The sequence below is a fragment of the Capricornis sumatraensis genome, chromosome 10, assembly GCF_032405125.1.
Source record: "Capricornis sumatraensis isolate serow.1 chromosome 10, serow.2, whole genome shotgun sequence".
Taxonomy (NCBI): domain Eukaryota; kingdom Metazoa; phylum Chordata; class Mammalia; order Artiodactyla; family Bovidae; genus Capricornis; species Capricornis sumatraensis.
In genome coordinates, this window is record NC_091078.1 from 75,569,942 (window position 1) to 75,588,116 (window position 18,175).

At 46.5% G+C, this 18,175-nt stretch overlaps 2 protein-coding genes across 5 annotated transcripts in view; one reads left to right on the forward strand and one right to left on the reverse strand.

The window, feature by feature from the left end:
• Window positions 1-18,175, forward strand: part of EIF4E3 (eukaryotic translation initiation factor 4E family member 3) — a 50,957-nt gene that overhangs the window by 18,313 nt on the left and 14,469 nt on the right. For all 4 annotated transcript variants that reach the window (XR_011145474.1, XM_068982108.1, XM_068982106.1 and 1 more), the window contains 3 exons: window positions 762-834; window positions 15,950-16,044; window positions 17,594-17,654. Coding sequence is in view for 3 of the 4 variants with exons in the window: in XM_068982106.1 (XP_068838207.1) it covers window positions 762-834; window positions 15,950-16,044; window positions 17,594-17,654 (229 nt within the window). In the remaining variant the exon portion in view is untranslated. The remainder of the gene's footprint in view (window positions 1-761; window positions 835-15,949; window positions 16,045-17,593; window positions 17,655-18,175) is intronic.
• LOC138087723 (rab11 family-interacting protein 1-like) lies at window positions 8,607-10,541 on the reverse strand. The gene has a single exon (XM_068983062.1). It carries the CDS (start codon window positions 10,539-10,541, stop codon window positions 8,607-8,609), a length of 1,935 nt encoding a protein of 644 aa, XP_068839163.1.

Sequence of the window (18,175 nt, forward strand, 5' to 3'; positions counted from 1 at the left end):
AGAGGCTTCACTTCTGCAAATAGATGAGCACGTGTGCCATTACCCCTGACCCAGGACACAGTGTGGGTAAAATGGCAGTGGATGGCTCTTCTGGTGAGTAAGCCTGTAGTGTGTTGCCATCTAGTGGAACCTATGGCAAACTAAAGATTAATGTATTCTGACTGCAGAGTTCACCAGAGCTAATTACATCAGTCGGAGAAAATAACTGAAAAGTGTTTTGGAAACATGCAAATTCAGGTGAAACAAAAAAGTCGGAGTGACTTTTAGTAATCATGTTTTCTTAACGTTGGCAAAAGATCAGCCTGTTTCTCAAGAGTTCATGAATATTTACCACCAGGGACCTAACAAGTTTTTCAAACACACAACCAGATCAGGACCACGCACTGTCATTGTCGTCTATATAACAGGCCCAGTTTCCCATTCAAAGTCCTCGACAAACAAGGCTTGGTTACCACCCGGTTATTTTAGTATTTTTTAGACGGTGATTTTAAGGTTTCAAATACCTTTTTCGCTTACATTTCCACTTTTCCTATTAAATTTCTACAGGGTAAATATGTTTGTTTTTAGAAGAAGCAAGCACCTGACTTGACAAAGTAGGAGTTCCACACTTTAAATTCTAACTAGCATCCCAGACGTGTCTGCTTCTGCGGTTTCAGACCCGGTTGGTGTGCAGACCTGCAGACTTGACACCGTGGAATGTTTCATGAACACTGACTCCTTGTTCTCCTTGTTTCTTTGCTCTTTGGCTTCTGTTTGCCTAGATCCCTCCCTGGTGCCACAGCAGCTGAGTGCGCATCAAATCTGAAGAAAATCTACACAGTACAAACCGTACAGGTAAGACCAAGAAACCTGCTGTTTGGGGAAGCTTACCCGTCCAACCTGAGACCTGCCGCTGAGCTAGCAGCGCCCACCCCGACTCTGCCCTGGCCTCAGCCCTCGGGTTCATTCCGGCAGAGCTTCCCTCAGCCATGTCTGCCCCAGAGGCAGCTGATCACACTACGCTTCTCTTGGTGACCTATAGGATGTTATCTCGACTTCAGTGTTTCCCTGACCCTCACGAACAGCAGTCTGTGGCATTGCTTTGACGATATCAGGCTGTGTCCCATTCAAACACCAGCTCAGCCATTCCCTTCCTGGGCTCTGTTGGCCATCAGTGAGAGACCCTGGCACCCACTTGCAGGCTTATCATAAGAAGGGTCACGGGTCACGTTGGGAGGACAGGACAGTGTTGAGCAAGAAGGCGGAAAGTGTCAGACCTGTTTCCTACTTCCACATTCGAGTTCCATCGTCCTGAGTATCAGCCCTTTAATTGCTGTGAAACTGGAGTTGTGGTAGCACCTGCCTCCATAGGTGCTTGTGAGGACTGAGCAAGATGATGTCTTTACCAGGTTTCACGGGAAGCCTGGCGCACTGTGGGCTCTCAGCAAATGTGGGCTCTTAGACCTCTTAGTTCCTTCTCTATCCAACTCTTAGGATGAACATTAGAAAAAAAAACAAAACTGGTTTATTTAGTCGATCACATTACTGTTCTGTTCCAGGGAAAATTCTATCAAGTTTCTCTCCCTTTTCTCGTTTAATACATTGTTGAACACAAAATAAGGCTTTTAGGCCCGCTTCATACTTGCATTGACTATATGTCCTGAATTTTCTAGAAGGCCCAGTCTAAATCATTTGTGTGTTTGGCCCCTAAATCTTTTAATATCTTAGAAATTTCAATACATTGGTGTTTAGACTGTGTCTCTCTGGCAACCTCTCACAGTAGCACAGAGATCCAATATTCAGATGCTTCTCCGCCTGTCTGGTTCAGAAAATTTAGGGCTCAGGAATCTGATTGTAAGTGCCTCGCCAGCCACAGAAGACCCTAAGCGGGGTGTGAAAACACAGTCGCAACCATAGGCCGTTTCTGATCTGGTTGAGAAAATGACATAAGCATGTGGAAAGCAGAATAACAGAGCTGCTGTAAATAACCAGTGCCAAGTACAAGCAGTGTCACAAGGCAGCACACGGGCCACTGTCCAGAGGGACAGATGCTCTCAGAGTCTGGGAAAGGCTTCCCCTCCCTTCTCCCTGTGGTGACATTATGGGCCTTGTTACTTCTCCGCAGTGTAAACCTCCGAGCACTTGATTCTAAACCTGTCCTCATGTAGAAGTTCTTAGATCACGCTGGTTTTATCTATCTATTTTTTTTTTTTGAGGTCCTCTTTAGACTTTTTCCACACTATTATGACATTGGATCATCAGAACTCTGCCTGGGATTCCAGGAAGACATTGGTACAGTCACACTGAGGGATCAGTTTGTTTCCTTGACCCTGCGTGAAGACAACAGAGCGTTGGTTGAACCTTGGTATCTGGCAGCAAGTGACTTAGGACCTTCAGGGACCAATTTAAATTTCCCAGGCCAGCACATACTAGGAAATACTGTCAAATAAACTTTATTGGGATATAATTTAGCAGGTTTCTGAAGTGTATAGTTTGATAAATTTTGGCAAAGATGCACAAGCATGAACTATCACTAGGATCAAGATAAAAAATTTTCATCCTGCCTTAAAATTCCTTCATGCCCGTGCCTTCTGATCCTTCTTTTCCAGAAGCAATCACTACTCACATTTCTGTCACCATGCCTTGGTTTTGTCTTTTATTGAACCTCATATAAATGGAATCACACAGTATTGTGTGTTATGTCTGATTCCTTTCGCTTCATAAATACTGAAGGATCAAATGAGTGAATGAGGAATTAATAAATGAAGCACTTACGTGAGTTACAGCAGACTGCTCACATAAGGATCCATTAAGCTGTTTGTCACACATTCTCAATGAGGGCAAAAACTGATTCTTTGTAGGGAAAAATGACTGTACTGTTTTCATATATAAGCACAGATACACATACAGTACGTATACAGATACATAGTCTCTTGGTGGTATTAAAGTTTTGCAGTAAAGTGATTAGGAAAAGAGCTCCTTCAGCATCAGTTCAGTTCAGTTCACTTCAGTCGCTCAGTTGTGTCCGACTCTTTGTGACCCCATGAATCGCAGCATGCCAGGCCTCCCTGTCCGTCACCAACTCCCGGAGTTCACTCAGACTCACGTCCATCGAGTCCGTGATGCCATCCAGCCATCTCATCCTCTTTCGTCCCCTTCTCCTCCTGCCCCTAATCCCACCCAGCATCAGAGTCTTTTCCAAAGAGTCCACTCTTTGCATGAGATGGCCAAAGTACTGGAGTTTCAGCTTTAGCATCATTCCTTCCAAAGAAATCCCAGGGCTGATCTCCTTCAGAATGGACGGGTTGGATCTCCTTGCAGTCCAAGGGACTCTCAAGAGTCTTTTCCAACACCACAGTTCAAAAGCATCAATTCTTCGGCGCTCAGCCTTCTTCACAGTCCAACTCTCACATCCATACACGACCACAGGAAAAACCATAGCCTTGACTAGATGGACCTTAGTTGACAAAGTAATGTCTCTGCTTTTGAATATGCTGTCTAGGTTGGTCATAACTTTCCTTCCAAGGAGTAAGCGTCTTTTAATTTCATGGCTGCAATCACCACCTGCAGTGATTTTGGAGCCCAAAAAAACAAAGTCTGACAGTTTCCACTGTTTCCCCATCTATTTCCCATGAAGTGATGGGACCGGATGCCATGATCTTCGTTTTCTGAATGTTGAGCTTTAAGCCAACTTTTTCACTCTCCACTTTCACTTTCATCAAGAGGCTTTTTAGTTCCTCTTCACTTTCTGCCATAAGGGTGGTGTCATCTGCATATCTGAGGTTATTGATATTTTTTCCAGCAATCTTGATTCCAGCTTGTGTTTCTTCCAGTCCAGCATTTCTCATGATGTACTCTGCATGTAAGTTAAATAAGCAGGGTGACAATATACAGCCTTGATGTACTCCTTTTCCTATTTGGAACCAGTCTGTTGTTCCATGTCCATGCTGCTGCTGCTGCTAAGTTCCTTCAGTCGTGTCTGACTCTGTGCGACCCCATAGACGGCAGCCCACCAGGCTCCGCCGTCCCTGGGATTCTCCAGGCAAGAACACGAGTGGGTTGCCATTTCCTTCTCCAACGCATGAAAGTGAAAAGTGAAAGTGAAGTTGCTCAGTCGTGTTTGCATCTTCAGGATCCCATGGACTGCAGCCCACCAGGCTCCTCCGTCCATGGGATTTTCCAGGCAAGAGTACTGGAGTGAGGTGCCATTGCCTTCTCTGTCCATGTCCATAGTGGGGTGATAATGAAACACTGCCCTAAGGGGTCAGGAAATTCTGTCCTATGCCTGATGTGTCTGTCCCCCTCCATTTCCTCATCTGTAAAACTGACATAGATAATAGCAGTTCTGCTCCCTGAGGTAGAATAAGGGATTAAGTGAGATTGCATAGCTCTTAGTAGTGCTTGGCACTTCATAAGCCCTCACCTGTCAACAGCTTTTACAAAAGCCAACACTTTTGTAATGAAAGTAGACCCTGACAGTTCTACCCTTTAACTTCATCAGCTAACCAGGGAGGATGTGGGCTGGGGTGTAGTAGGGTGGTCACATTGCCTGGGTTAGTGTCTCACATCTTCCACTTAGTAGCTGGGGCAAGTTGTTTTGCTTCTCTGTATCTGTTTACTTAGCTCTAAGATGGGAATAATCTGATACAAGTTGTATCATGAGTTTGTGAGAATAAAATGGCATAGGACTTAAAAACACATAGTAAGTGCGTGATAATAATAATAAATTCGTCTGCCATTATTTCTCAACTTCTCTTGGAACATCTTCTTGTACTTCCCACAATCATTTTTTTTAACTGTATTGCTGTATAGTTGCTTTACAATGTTGTGTTGGTTTCTGCTGTACAGCACAGTGAATGAGCTATATGTATACATATATCCTCTTTTGGGGGTTTCCTTCCCATTTAGGTCACCACAGAGCGTTGAGTAGAGTTCCCCTGTGCTGTACAGTACGTTATCATTAGTTATCCATTTTATGCATAGTAGTGTATAGGTGTCAGTCCCAGCCTCCCAGTTCATCCCACCCTGCCCCTTTCCCCACTTGGTGTCCATACATTTGTTCTTTACATCTGTGTCTCTATTTCTGCTTTGCAGATAGATTCATCTGTATCATTTTTTTCTAGATTCCACCTAAATACGTTAATATACAACATTTGTTCTCTTTCTGACTTACTTCACTCTCTGACAGTCCAATTCATGTCTCTGCAGATGGCACAATCTTATTTTTTTCTTTCGATTTTTTATGGCTGAGTAATATTCCATGGTATATGTGTACAGCATCTCCGTCGTCCATTCCGCCATCGATGGACATTTAGCTTGTTTCCATGTCCTGGCTATGGTGCATATAGTGCCACAGTGAACATTGGGGTGCCTGTGTCTTTCTGACTCTCAGTCATGTTTTAAATTCTGTGCACCACGGCTTCTAGATGATTTCAGGCTATTATTCCCCAGATTATACCACTGCGAATACCTCTACTTAATGAAGACATGTTAACTTATCCACAGGTTTGGGGATTTCAGCCTGTATCCTTAATATCGGTGAATAGTTTTTAGTGTTTGAGAACTAGCCTGGGTGCTGATTTTAAAATCATTTGAGAATATGCTTTTTCTCTACTCTCTTTTTGTTCTGTGATGGTAGGTTTATTCTTTTTTTTTTTTTTTTTTTTGAAAGGTAGTACCAGTACCATTTTATTTAGTGTTGTAGGAAGTTTTTAGGTTACTTCTCAAAAACAAAAGCAAAGAAATTCAAAATTCCCAAAGTAACAAGGCAGGAAATAAGAATTCTATAATCCAGAAATGCTGGGTGAGCTTTCAATCAGAGGGAGGAAGAGGTCACGTCAGTAGCTCACACGATAAATACTGAGAAAACCACAGGTTTGAGATTGCTGTAGAAACTGGAGGGGTAAGCGCTCCGCCCCGCTGAGGGCAACAGATCCTTCAGCCTTGAGGGACCATTCATCGGTGAATGGGTCTAAAAGAGAAGGGGCATGGGGAGTGAAGATCGCGCCTAATTTTACAACAAGTTGCCTCTGGCCTTCAGTCTGGCAGGTGGCTAAGGGTCGTGGACTCTCCCCACTCTGTGCCCTTCTGAGCCCCCGCTGTCAGCAGAGCTGGAAACCACACACGTGTGCCACTCACTGCCCACACACCCTCCACTCAGGGTCAATGGCTGTTCATGTGGCGAAGGGCAGACTTTCTTGCTCTTCCATCCCACTACCTGGGAAGGCTAACCCACAGGAAATAAAAGGGGTGGGCAGGACATCTGTCAAAGTCCAGCGACAGAGATGATATGAAACAACTGGGCAAAGGATTGACTTTTTTTTCTAGATGCTGACCTCCAGTGGAAGTTCATCACAAGGTGTTTGGTATTTCACTGGATGCTTCCCTGAAGTACTGACTGGTCTTCTGGGGGTGGGAGGTGGGCAGCCAAGCAGGGCCTCCCAGGACTCATCAGTTCAGTGAGCATGAACTCAGCGGCCAGAGGCTAAACCAGACTCTCCTGGTGCAGACACGTGGGTGTAAGCCCTCAGACCCACACTGGCTGCAGCAGCTCCAGCCCTCCAGTCCACCTGCCCCTGTGAACAGCTCAGAGCTTTTGCTCCAGCTTTCCTAACCGAGTTCTCCCTCACAGCAGAGTCCTCAAGGACAGGTGTTAACCGGCATCCTTGAGAGGTGCAGGAATGCTACCTGTGGAATTTTTTTCCAGCAGTTGGTAGAAACCAGGCACTCTTGAAGTTGATTGTCCTTCATTCTCCAGAGTTCTCGAGTGGCATCTCAGAGCGGAGGAATTTGCTCTTAAACACGGACCGGGTCCCATCCCTGAGGTCCTAGCAGCAGATCTCCCACAACAAAAAGCTTTCGGGAAGAACTCGGGTCTCCATGTGAGCTCTTCCTGGGAGAAACCACTCAGGGCCCCTGCCACCCAGTGCACAAGGGTTATCACAGTCCAAGTACACTGACATCAAGTACAAAACACTGCATAACAAATATATACACGTATATCTCCAGAGTTCAAGCAAACATCCAGTTCTCTTTATAGGGATGTAAATAAATCTCGTAGCGCTACAAAAATACAAGTCATCTGAGAGGTTTACAGTGGTCCCCAGTATGTAGGAAGGTATTAAATGAAACAGCTATCGATAATTAAAAGTGAATTAATTCAATCAAGTTACAGTATCATCCTTCAGATTAAAGTGCTGATATTAACTAATGTGGCAGCAGATGTGATCCTGAGAAGGAATCCCACTGCCAATCATCTTGCCTCTTAACTTCAATACAAGAATGAACACAGAGAGAGTTCTGTTTAATAACTGCTCTCTCCTCAAGCCCTACCCACGCCCTTGGCCTATGACATTCTCTCCTGAGGAGAGATGTCAGGATTTGATGAGATTCTGTCTCAACTGGAACAACAACAAAAAATGAGTAATATAGAACACATTCTAATATCGGGTTACTAACAATGAAATTACCTGAAGAGTCTCCAGGGGATCTTCCCAACCCAGGGATAGAACCCCCATGTCCTGCATTGGCAGGAGGATTCTCTACCGCTGAATCACCAGGGAAGCCCTGAAGAATCTGAACTGGTGCTATTAGTTAAGGGGTCCTAGTTTAAAAAAAAAAAAAAAGTGTGTCAATCTAGTTTTAAAAACACAGCCATCTAAAAATAGATATCATCTTGCTCTTCACAATGTTATACTAAGGAGGGAAGATGCCACGAAGAGCTGCCAAGGAAACCAGGGAGCCAAGCTAAGACATGGGGGTAGAGGGCCAACGGACCCCCTGCCATCGCTCCACACCTGGTAGAACCATTTTAGCAAGCGCCTGGGGCACTCGATGGCTAATCAAGGCACTGCCTCGGCCACCCCCGTCACAGGGGCTCTGTGATCACCAGAGGAGGGGTTTTGACCAATTCCCTTGAGTGCAAAGTGACTCTAAGTCCCCTGGTCTGCTTCCCTCCATAGACAGCCCCTCTCCATTGATAAAGAGCAAATTTTAAAGGCTACTGTGGTGTAGAGGCTGATGTCTGGAAAAAGCAGCTTGTTATAAATCTCAAAGGCACACTCTGCACTCCTCTGCTCCAGTCAAAACAAAAGACCAAGTCCGAGGAGTCAAGTAGGTTTACACGGTATCAAAAATTTAGCATCTGCAGCCAAAATGCCATGCCTGAGCTACTCAAATGCCAAGAAGGTATGTGCAACACAGCCCCAGTCGCCTGGTCCTTGTCATCTCACCTGAAGCTTTAAAGACTGGGGGGAGATGTACTTTAAAAATCTCAAATTCAAAGAAAGAAAATCCCAATGTTTAAAATACATTAATTAATACCCCCCAGCGCCATCTGAACCTCTGGGCCAGGATCAGATCTTATGACCATGTCTCCGGTCTGACCATAAAATATTTACAACGTGGTTAAAGGCACAGTGGCATTTAAAAATGAAACCCTGGGAATGGACAGTGAAAAGATCCGTTGTAGTCATTGACCTGGCTTCCGTGGGTGGGAGGGACTCCTGCCAGATAACCTAGGAGGAAGATGGCAATCTGTGCCCGGCTGTCGGGCACAGCGAGTCCTCAGCCTCGGGAGCTGGTGGAGACAGACTCACGGCAGAGTCTCAATGCTGGAGGCCGGCGGATCACATCTTTCCTGCTTTTTTGCCGACCTGAGAGGGAACCCGGAGGATGTTCGGGGTCTCCTCCATGACCCTGACCAGCAGGTTGTCGATGTAGTCTTCCAGTTGGCGCACCTGACATTCCTTCTTGCTGATCGTTTCCTTCTGTTTGAGGACCAGCTGAATGAGCTCGTCGTGGGTCAGCTGCACGTAGGCAAATGCGGGGTCCGAGGGCTTGTATTTCTTCATCCCGGCTTCGTTGATCAAGTTCTCACTCACGATCGCGGCAGTTCCCAAGGTGGAGTTAGAGACCCTGGGGGCTGTGGTGTTCATTGGCTTCACGGGATGAAGTCGGGGTTTCACAGCTCTGGTCTGGGGAGCCCTGGGTGAGAAAACAGGTGGGACAGGCGCAGCCTTGGGCTCTGGGTCGGCTTCTGGTTCTGGGAGCTGCTTGTCTTCAAAGGGGTTTGGCGCTTGGCCTAGTCCGGAGGCAACAGGCGCAGCCTCTTTGTCCGATCTCTTCACAAGGTCATCGGCAGGCCCCGGCTGGTGCTCCCCGGCCCTGAGCGCAGCGGGCACTCCCTCCCTCTCCTTCCCAGAGGCGGCAGTAGGAGGGCTTTCGCCCTCGCTACCCTTGGCCATGTCCTTCCTTCCCGGCACCAGGAAGAGCAGAGCCGGCTTCTTGTTCTCCTGTTTCTTGCTCTCTTTGGTTTCCTTTGCAGCCTCCAAGGTTGCTGGGGCTGCATTCTCCCCAAGGTCCCTGCTGACCTGTGGCTGGTAGGACGGCAGGGACATAGACTTGAGGGTGTCCTTTGTGGAAGACTCGGAAGGCACCGCGCCTACTTCCCCAGGCTCCCTCCAAGGCCGAGAGGCCAGGTTTTCCGTAGATGAGAACCACCGCTTCTTCCTGAGGTCTTGGGGGGATGGGGAGGGGGACGGGGAGCTGTCCTTGGTCTCGGTCTTGGCCTCGGGCGGCTCCACGTAGACGAGGTTCCCATTGATACAGACGTTCGAGCGGGAGAGGACATCATTCTTAGACCGGAGGCCACCCAGGAAGGAGAGGCCTTCCTTCTTGGGGAGACTGAAGCTGACCTGGTTCAGCTGCTTAGGATCCACGCTTGCTGTCCTCTTGTGAGACAAGACATCCGAGGCAGAGGAGGACTTGTCCTCGTCATCGTCCTCCCACCGGGACTCGAAGTCTCCAGGACGAAGCATTACTTTGTCTGACTTTGAGGTCGGCAGGACGGACATGGACTGGGAAAGCGGCGTTCTCTGCAGGTTGGACTTGGAAAACAAGGTCTTGATCTTTGACTTCTTCTTTTTGTCTTTGGAAGGAGACTCGTCATCACTGTCAGCCGAGGGCGTCACGTGGGGGACGATGGCTGACACCGTATCAGACGCGCTCTCCTTATTCTTGCCCTTGATCTTGTCCTTCAGTTTCCCAAACGGGTTCCGAGACTTGTCTTTCATGGAAAGGTCAAACATGCTCGCAGTCATGTTGTTTCTCATAAACTGGATGTCAACCTCAATTTCTCCTCGCTCTTTATCCTTCTTTCCCGGTTTGGATTTCAAGGTGTACCACTGGGTCCTCCGGCGGCCCTGGTCCTGGTGCAGCCCCCGCAGGTCCACCTCGGCGCGGCCCAGGAACTTGTCGAGGCCGAGCAGCGCGCGGTGCAGCACGGTGAGCTGCAGGGTGGCGGCGGCGGCGGGCGCGGCCTCAGCCGACAGCAGCGGCGGCAGCTCGAAGGTGGCCTCTTCGCGCCACACGGGCGCGCCCAGGCTGCGCTCCGACACCGAGGTGGCGTACTTCTCCTTGCCCACCTGGATCACCGCGTACGCGTCGCTCGTGCCCCCGGCACCCTTGGCCCTCAACCCCCGCGCCTGCAGTACCGTCACCTGCACGTGCGTCGGGGACCACACGGCCCCGGGGCCCCGGCCCGCCGAGGCTGCCAGGGACATGGTGACGGTTCTGCGACCCAACCGAAAAGTAAGGAGGTGATCGCCGCGACTGGCGGCCTCTACCCGGTAGGTTTATTCTTGACTGTTCACTCTGCCGGTACTAAAAGATTTACATCCCCTAATTATGTCTCTTTTTCCTTCATGCATGTTTAGATGCAGTGTAAGGATCATGTGTTATTATTGATTGCTTTCTGTAAGGACGTAGCATGTCTTGTACTTTGAGGCCCTCAGCAAATCAAGGATGCAGATGGAGGTAGAAGAGGAATTATTGTCCCTATTGATCAGCTGGAGGGACTGAGTCTGGGAGGTTAGTCGCCCAAAACATGTGGTGGAAACAGCCCGTCACGCTGTGTCTCTGGGACCGGAAGTCCCTCCTCCTCTAGGTCCATCCTTTTGCTTTTGCTTCTCCCTGACCGAGGAGTAGATGGATGAGGCCTGGGCCTCCAGCCGGCCCGGTGACCCTTGCTAAGGACACACTCATCAGTGATAATGCCCTCTACTTAGAGTTACATTTATTTCCTACTTTATGGCCTTTCTTGGAAAATTCCGTGTTTCATCTCGATGTGTTTTCCAGACAGCCTATTGATTCCTTTTACTCTTGTGTAAACATTTCCAAATTTTCCACATTTCTCCTGTGTTTTTATGTCCTGAACGGATGCAGCACAGAATAGAAGACAGCTTCTGAACAAGCTTGATGGGAGAGAGCCACCAGCCAGAAGCAGTTTGCAGGGGAGGGCTCTGTTGCTACCAAAATTTCCGCCCTGAAAACTCATTCCTGTACAGCATTCTAACCCACTTTGTTGCTGTTAGCTGCTCAGTCATGTCTGACTCTTTACAACCCCATGGACTGCAGCATGCCAGGCTTCCTTGTCCTTCCCCATCTCCCAGAGTTTGCTTAAATTCATGTCCAGTGAGCCAGTGATGCTACCTAACCATCTGATCCTCTGCTGCCCCCTTCTCCTTTTGTCTTCAGTCTTTCCCAGCATCAGGGTCTTTTCCAGCGAGTCAGCTCTTTGCATCAGGTGGCCAAAGTGTTGGGACTTCAGCGTCAGCATCAGTCCTTCCAATGAATATTCATGATTGGTTTTCTTTAGGATTGACTGGTTTGATCCCCTTGCAGTCCAAGGGTGTGGCAACACCTTAAAGGTGATACCTGAGGTGTCTCATTGTTCGATGTCCTACCCAGTGGTCCTGTAAATTAATGGACATTTTGCTTAAATTTAAAGAAAAGAGAAACTTCACATTTCTTCTGTAAATGAATGTCCAACACTGTTTGTTGTAAACTGAAGGTCTTCATAAGAATACATGTGCGTGCTAAGTCGCTTCAGTCATGTCTGACTTAGCTCGACTTTTCTCTGTTTCTCTCAATGTGTGAACCTCATTAGCTGCCTCATTCAGACGTTGTTTTTCATTCACTGGCTTCCTGCATGGTGGGAAATTGCCCTGATCCTAGCCTTCATCTTCCTTACTCCCCAACAGTCCTCCAAACTTTGGTTCTTACTTTAAGTCAAGCCCTTTGGAATTCAAAGCAAAACCCATTTCTCTCTCAAGTACCTAGCTTTCCCAAGTCAGAAGCACTTTGCTTTCAGCCTGTTGTGTCCGCTATGATTGAAAAACATCCATTAAGCTCTCTGTAGTTGCCTTCTTTCTTCTGGGCTCTGTCTGCCCTTTCCATAAACACCATTGATTCAGTTGGTGGGATGCAAGCCCCAGCCAATTAGAATTACCTAAGGAATGAAAATGTTTGTTTAAAGATACTTTCAAAGATTTATATGCTGTGACCCTCAGAAGAAATTGTGGATTTCGATTTCTTTTTTCCTTTGGAGGTGTATTTGCTCGATTTTAATTTTTTTTTTTTTTTTTGGTATACTACGTTGTCTGCCTCCATGTGGCGTTTTTTCATCTCATGTATTTTCAAATTTATTCTCTCTCTTTTTTTTTTTTCTTCAGAACATTCAGTAAAAAACTGAGGAGGAAATTTGCCAATTTTCCTGGCAATGATTAATGATCTATTTGGCAAAAAACTGTCGGGAGGAGCATAATTGCTTCATCAGAACTAGTAGGTTGGGGATTTATCAAGTGGACACCATTGTCTAGTGACTGTAACTACTCCTGAGACTCATCACAGCACCCTGCCCCTCACTGAGGTCCACACATGTTGACTGAATAAATGATGTTGGACTTTTCCCTACCTCTCCTCCAGTTATCATTAAGTCTTTTGAAAAGAAAAACACTTCATCATTTTAAATAAATATTGTGCTTAGTTCTATTGTAATGTACTGTTTGCAGGCCAGTTAGAATTAATTCTAAGTTTACAGGCTTTTGAAATCTATTTGCAAGGTTCTATCAATGATAAAACATAGATGTTTCAACAAAAATAAAAGTGTGTTATGGAGAGCATGACCAGGAATTCTCCAGCTTCCAGGGAAACGGCGCTTTTACTTGCGCAGGAAAGGAGGCGGCACAAGGGACTGTGTGATGCTGGCTTCCTCCCTCCAGCTCTTTCTCCATCCCACGTGCCTGACGAGTAGGCTACACACTGGGTGAGGTTTGCAGTAAGGAAACAGACTGACTTTGTGCTGTGGAGTTTAATGGGGCTGTTTTTAATGAAGTTACCACACATTTCACTCTCATGTTCTGTTCCTGCACAAGCATGCAAATATGGGCTTGAATAAGTACATTAGGTCAGAGTAAAGTCTTTTACTGTATCTTCTTGGACTGTAATCTCCTCCTCTCAGATTTGCCAAGACTAACAAAATCAGTTGTCCATTTGTGTTTTCAAGGAAACTTCTAAAGGCACACACCGTAGCACAATCCTTAGTGTGTTCTTAAGTTTGGAATGGGAGAAGTGTTTTGTTGTGTTTTCCATGGTGCCTCAAACACTGGGTGAAAAGTTAAGATTTGAGAACTTTGGCAGGTGTTCTAGCCTGGGATCCCTTTTAGGAAACTTGAAGTTTCCCAGATCTGAAGTCGTCTTGGTGAAAGCAGGCATTTATATTCTAGCATAAATGTGTTCATAAATTCTGCACAGGTCCTTGCCATATCATTGTGGAAGTCCCAGGCTAGAGCTGAGGCAGCAACATAGCCAGTAATTAAGGGAACCTGCTGGTGGGAAATGGTCTTCAATGGTGCCCCTCACTCTGTGACCTCATGACCTGTTCCATGGCTTCTAGGATTGGAGAAAGATGTGCCTAAAATGGGTCGTAGTGTCTGCAGAGGAGGAAATTGCTGAGTGGTTAAGATCACAGGTTTTAGAGTCCATGTGCCTGGCCTCAAATTCCAGCTCTGCCTATTCACACCCATACCACAGACCAGAAATGAAATATTGGAATAATCTTACTATTTGCACCGATTGCAACCATTTATATGGTAGGTGTTTCCACAAAGATAGACATCTGTTTGATGACTTACAGAATTATTTTCAGCTACTCCCTACTTTAGCACCGTTTAGTATAAGGAACACTGATGCTGCTGCTGCTGCTGCTAAGTTGCGTCAGTCGTGTCCGACTCTGCAACCCCATAGACGGCAGCCCACCAGGCTCCCCCGTCCCTGGGATTCTCCAGGCAACAACACTGGAGTGGGTTGCCATTTCCTTCTCCAATGCATGAAAGTGAAAAGTGAAAGTGAAGTCGCTCAGTCGTGTCCGACCCTCAGTGACCTCATGGACTGCAGCCCACCAGGCTCCTCCATCCATGGGATTTTCCAGGCAAGAGTACTGGAGTGGGGTGCCATTGCCTTCTCCGAAGGAACACTAGGTATTCTTATTAAATCTGTTGTCAAGTAGGGTGTGTTTCTTTTGCCTTCACTTTTATTTTACCATTCATTATAGCTGGCCTTGCAATGAATCCAGCTTTAATTTTCACACAACATGGGCTGAAACAACCTGATAAGATTGTTTTATCTGTGTTCGATGAGAGGATTATCGTTCAGCATAGATAAAATGTCATTCCACCTATGCTACCCTTGGATTCATTTTTCTAATTGTTCTCTTGCTTGTTCTGTTCTCCTCAGATCCACTAGGAGTCCCAGTTTTCCTTGACTTAACCTCAGCACACAGAATATTGTTTCTCATTTGTATAGTGATTCTGTGCATAAATATGTTCATAGTGCAGTGATTCTCAGGCCTGTTCTGAACAAACTGGGACAAGTTCTCTCCTGTGTATACCTAGTCTTTGTCCTAAGCCTGGCAATCATTCCAAACAGTCATGCTGGGGGATTAGTCTGTGTGCCTCAGTTTCTTTATCCACAGAACAAGGCTAATAATTACATCTTCTATTGAGATTTTCATTAGGATAAATTTCATAAACATGTAGACGTTCAGAGACCAAATTCTGGCCCTGTTAATGTTCCTGCTATTATTCTCATTGTTACTATTACTCTGCTATTTTTACGTACCCTGTTTCTGACTACCAGCTACCATGTGTATTAGTGCCAGCTGCTCTAACAGAATGCTGTTCAGTTCAGTTCAGTTCATTTCAGTCACTCGGTTGTGTCTGACTCTTTGCGACCCCATGAATCGCAGCACGCCAGGCCTCCTTGTCCATCACCAACTCTCGGAGTTCACTCAGACTCACGTCCATCGAGTCCGTGACACCATCCAGCTATCTCATCCTCTGTCGTCCCCTTCTCCTCCTGCCCCCAATCCCTCCCAGCATCAGAGTCTTTTCCAATGAGTCAACTCTTTGCATTGTCTGTGCGTGGTAGAGAACTCTCTTCCTTTCCTTATCAGGACACCAATAACATCATGGTGCATGGGGTGTTCCATCCTTATGGCCTGATTTTGTCCCAAAGACCCCACCTCCTAATACCATCCCAGTGGGGTCTTGGGTTTCACTCTGTGAATTTGGGGAGCACACAGACATGGAATTCATAACACCTTGTATCTTGGGGAACTTGTTGCTTTGGCAGCTGAGCTGTTCGTTTTTTCCTGCTGGGAGAGGAAAGGAAGTGGGGAGTTTCCTGTTTGCCTCCTGTATACCCCCTCCCCCAATCCAAAGTGTAACAGACTCTTTCTAGGCTTAGAAGACAGAGTCTGTGTTACAAGGAAATACGGTTCAGTACATATATTCAGCACTACTGACTTTTTTATATGCCATCTACGTGTCAGAAAAATCATTAGCAAGATCCTTACCCAGTTTTATGTGGAGACACATTGCATAAGAATGGTTGCTTAATAACCATAGTTTCCTGAAGCATACAACTTGGCCCGACTTCAGAAAAGAACATTCTTTAATGTTATGTTACATTTCCTAGCAGAAAATTATAAAGAATACTGAGAAAAATCTAGTTTGAATGGACAGGACTTAATGAGAACCTGATTTTTTTTTCTTTAATACATTAGTTTTACAATCTAGCAGTATAGTAAGTCAGTACTGGCTATATTAAACAAAGTGTTTTTCTTTTAAAGATATTCTGGAGTGTGTACAATAATATTCCTCCTGTGACTAGCCTGCCCTTGAGATGCAGTTATCATTTAATGAGAGGAGAGAGGCGACCACTCTGGTAAGTGTCTTCTGTATAATTCACAGTTATGGTGGGCGGGAAATGATTGTAAACTTAATAAAATGTTTAAGTTCATGCCAATTTGGAATGCCACAGTAATTTTCTCCTAGTGATGCTGCCATGATTTAATTTTGAAATAGGCCCTGTCCGCCATCCCTTTCTCCTTGTGCCCCAGGATGGTGAGTAGGTATCTCAGCATCTGCCCATGGCGGACCCTGCCGCGGCCTCTCCATAAGTAGGTCCTTAGTAGCTCACTGAAGGGCCCATGCAGGTCTTTGTTTCGGGGTGCAGCATCATTTGGGTTTCTTGTTCAGCAATGACCCGGACAGTGCAATGAGAAAGCTTATAGGCTTAGGGAAGGTGAGGGAACAGATGTGGTGCCCAGGAACCGTGCATGAACAAAGATCACATCCCCTCAGACATACCTCACATGGACCACCTAGAAAGTGTATGATACTGATCACGGCCCACAGTCAAGGGGAAGCTGTCTTTCTTCTTTAATGGCTGGGGTGGTGCTGAGGGTAGGGAAGAGTAAGCCACTTTGCCTCAGCTGGAATCCCAGTTAATAGTGAATCTTTGTATCATGTTCCTTGAGTCTTCCAAGTCATTTACTCATTAATAGAAGGGAAATGTACCTTAACTTTTTGAGAGTAACTGACAGAAACCTAAACTGAGCCCAAAATGGAATCTTTGGGCCTCTGTAGCTAGATAGTCTTCTGATGGGGCTAATTTCAGGCAGATCTGGGTGCTTGGTTGTTACTGGGACTCTGACCCTCGGTGGCAGATTCACCTTGCTTTCCTCTGCCTTGGTTTCATTTTCAGGCAGGTTCTCCCATTTAGGTGACAAAATGGCTTTCCTAGGCTCATCTTTCACCCTGCAAGTTCGTCAGCGTCAGCATTCACCAGCCCCAACAAAATGCCAGGGCAGGCTCTCTCTGGCCCCATGTGGGTCATCTTTCCATCCCTGGCCAACCCCAAAGACTAGGAGGAGACAACATTCTCACGGGCAGACCTGGGTCATGAGCCTATCTTTAAAGCTAGGGTGTGAAATCAGCCATATCAGAAAGTGTCTGACATAAGAGTAGAGGACAGGAAGCTATTTAAAGGGAGATTGGGGTGCTCTTGCCAGAAGGGGGAGCAGCAGATACCTTATACAGGAGTTGAGCCTCCCATTAGACTTGTGACACAGGGCTGAAAGGCCAGTCAGAGGAGGCGATGTCAAGAACGTGACGTGGAGACGTAAAAGCCCCCACCCCTGTTAGGCTCTTGCAGTCCCTCCCAGATACTCTGGGGAGCCTCTCTGCACCCTTCCTTGAGGATGATCATCTCCCCTGCCCTTCTGGCCACTGAATCCCACTCCCCTCTCCATCTCCATTGCCTTCCTTTTTCTTTCATCCGCTTCTGTTTCCAGTACAACAGACAGGGATGGGGAAGTTCATTGCAGGATGCTGCCTTGTCTTTTGTTTTTAATGTCATGCGTTGTTAAACTAGATGTGTGCAGGACCACGTCATCCAGGAGTATAACTTTGAACATTGGTTTTTGATCCAGGGAAGAGGAGAGTAATGCTAAGGGTGGCGTGTGGAAGATGAAAGTCCCCAAGGACAGCACGGTAGGTTTGTTCTGATCCTTTTCCATGAGCTGAAGTTGCTGATTGCATGTGATGAACCTATTGTGTGTTTTAGACAGTCCACCTAGTAGACTCAGAACAGGACTGGGAGTGAGAAATTCAATTCTGAACTTGGTGGTTTTCTTTTTTTTTTTTTTTAGACTTTATTTTCCACTGGGGTATAGCTGATTAACAGGCTTCCCAGGGGTGCTAAATGATAAAGAACCCGCCTGCCAGTGCAGGAGACATAAGAGACTCGGGTTCGATCCCTGGGTCAGGAAGATCCCCTGGAGGAGGGCATGGCAACCCACTCCAGTACTCTTGCCTGGAGGATGCCATGGACAGAGGAGCCTGGCAGGCTACAGTCCACAGGGTTGCAAAGAGTCAGGCATGACTTGAAGTGGTTTAGCAGCAGCAGCAGCATAGCTGATTAACAATGTGTGATAGTTTCAGGTGAACAGTGAAGGGACTCAGCCATATGTATACACGTATCCATTCTTCCCCAGACTCCCCTCCCTTCCACA

Excerpts from the sequence above, each read along its gene's own strand:
- LOC138087723 (XM_068983062.1), bottom strand. The coding sequence starts at position 10,541 with ATGTCCCTGGCAGCCTCGGCGGGCCGGGGCCCCGGGGCCGTGTGGTCC.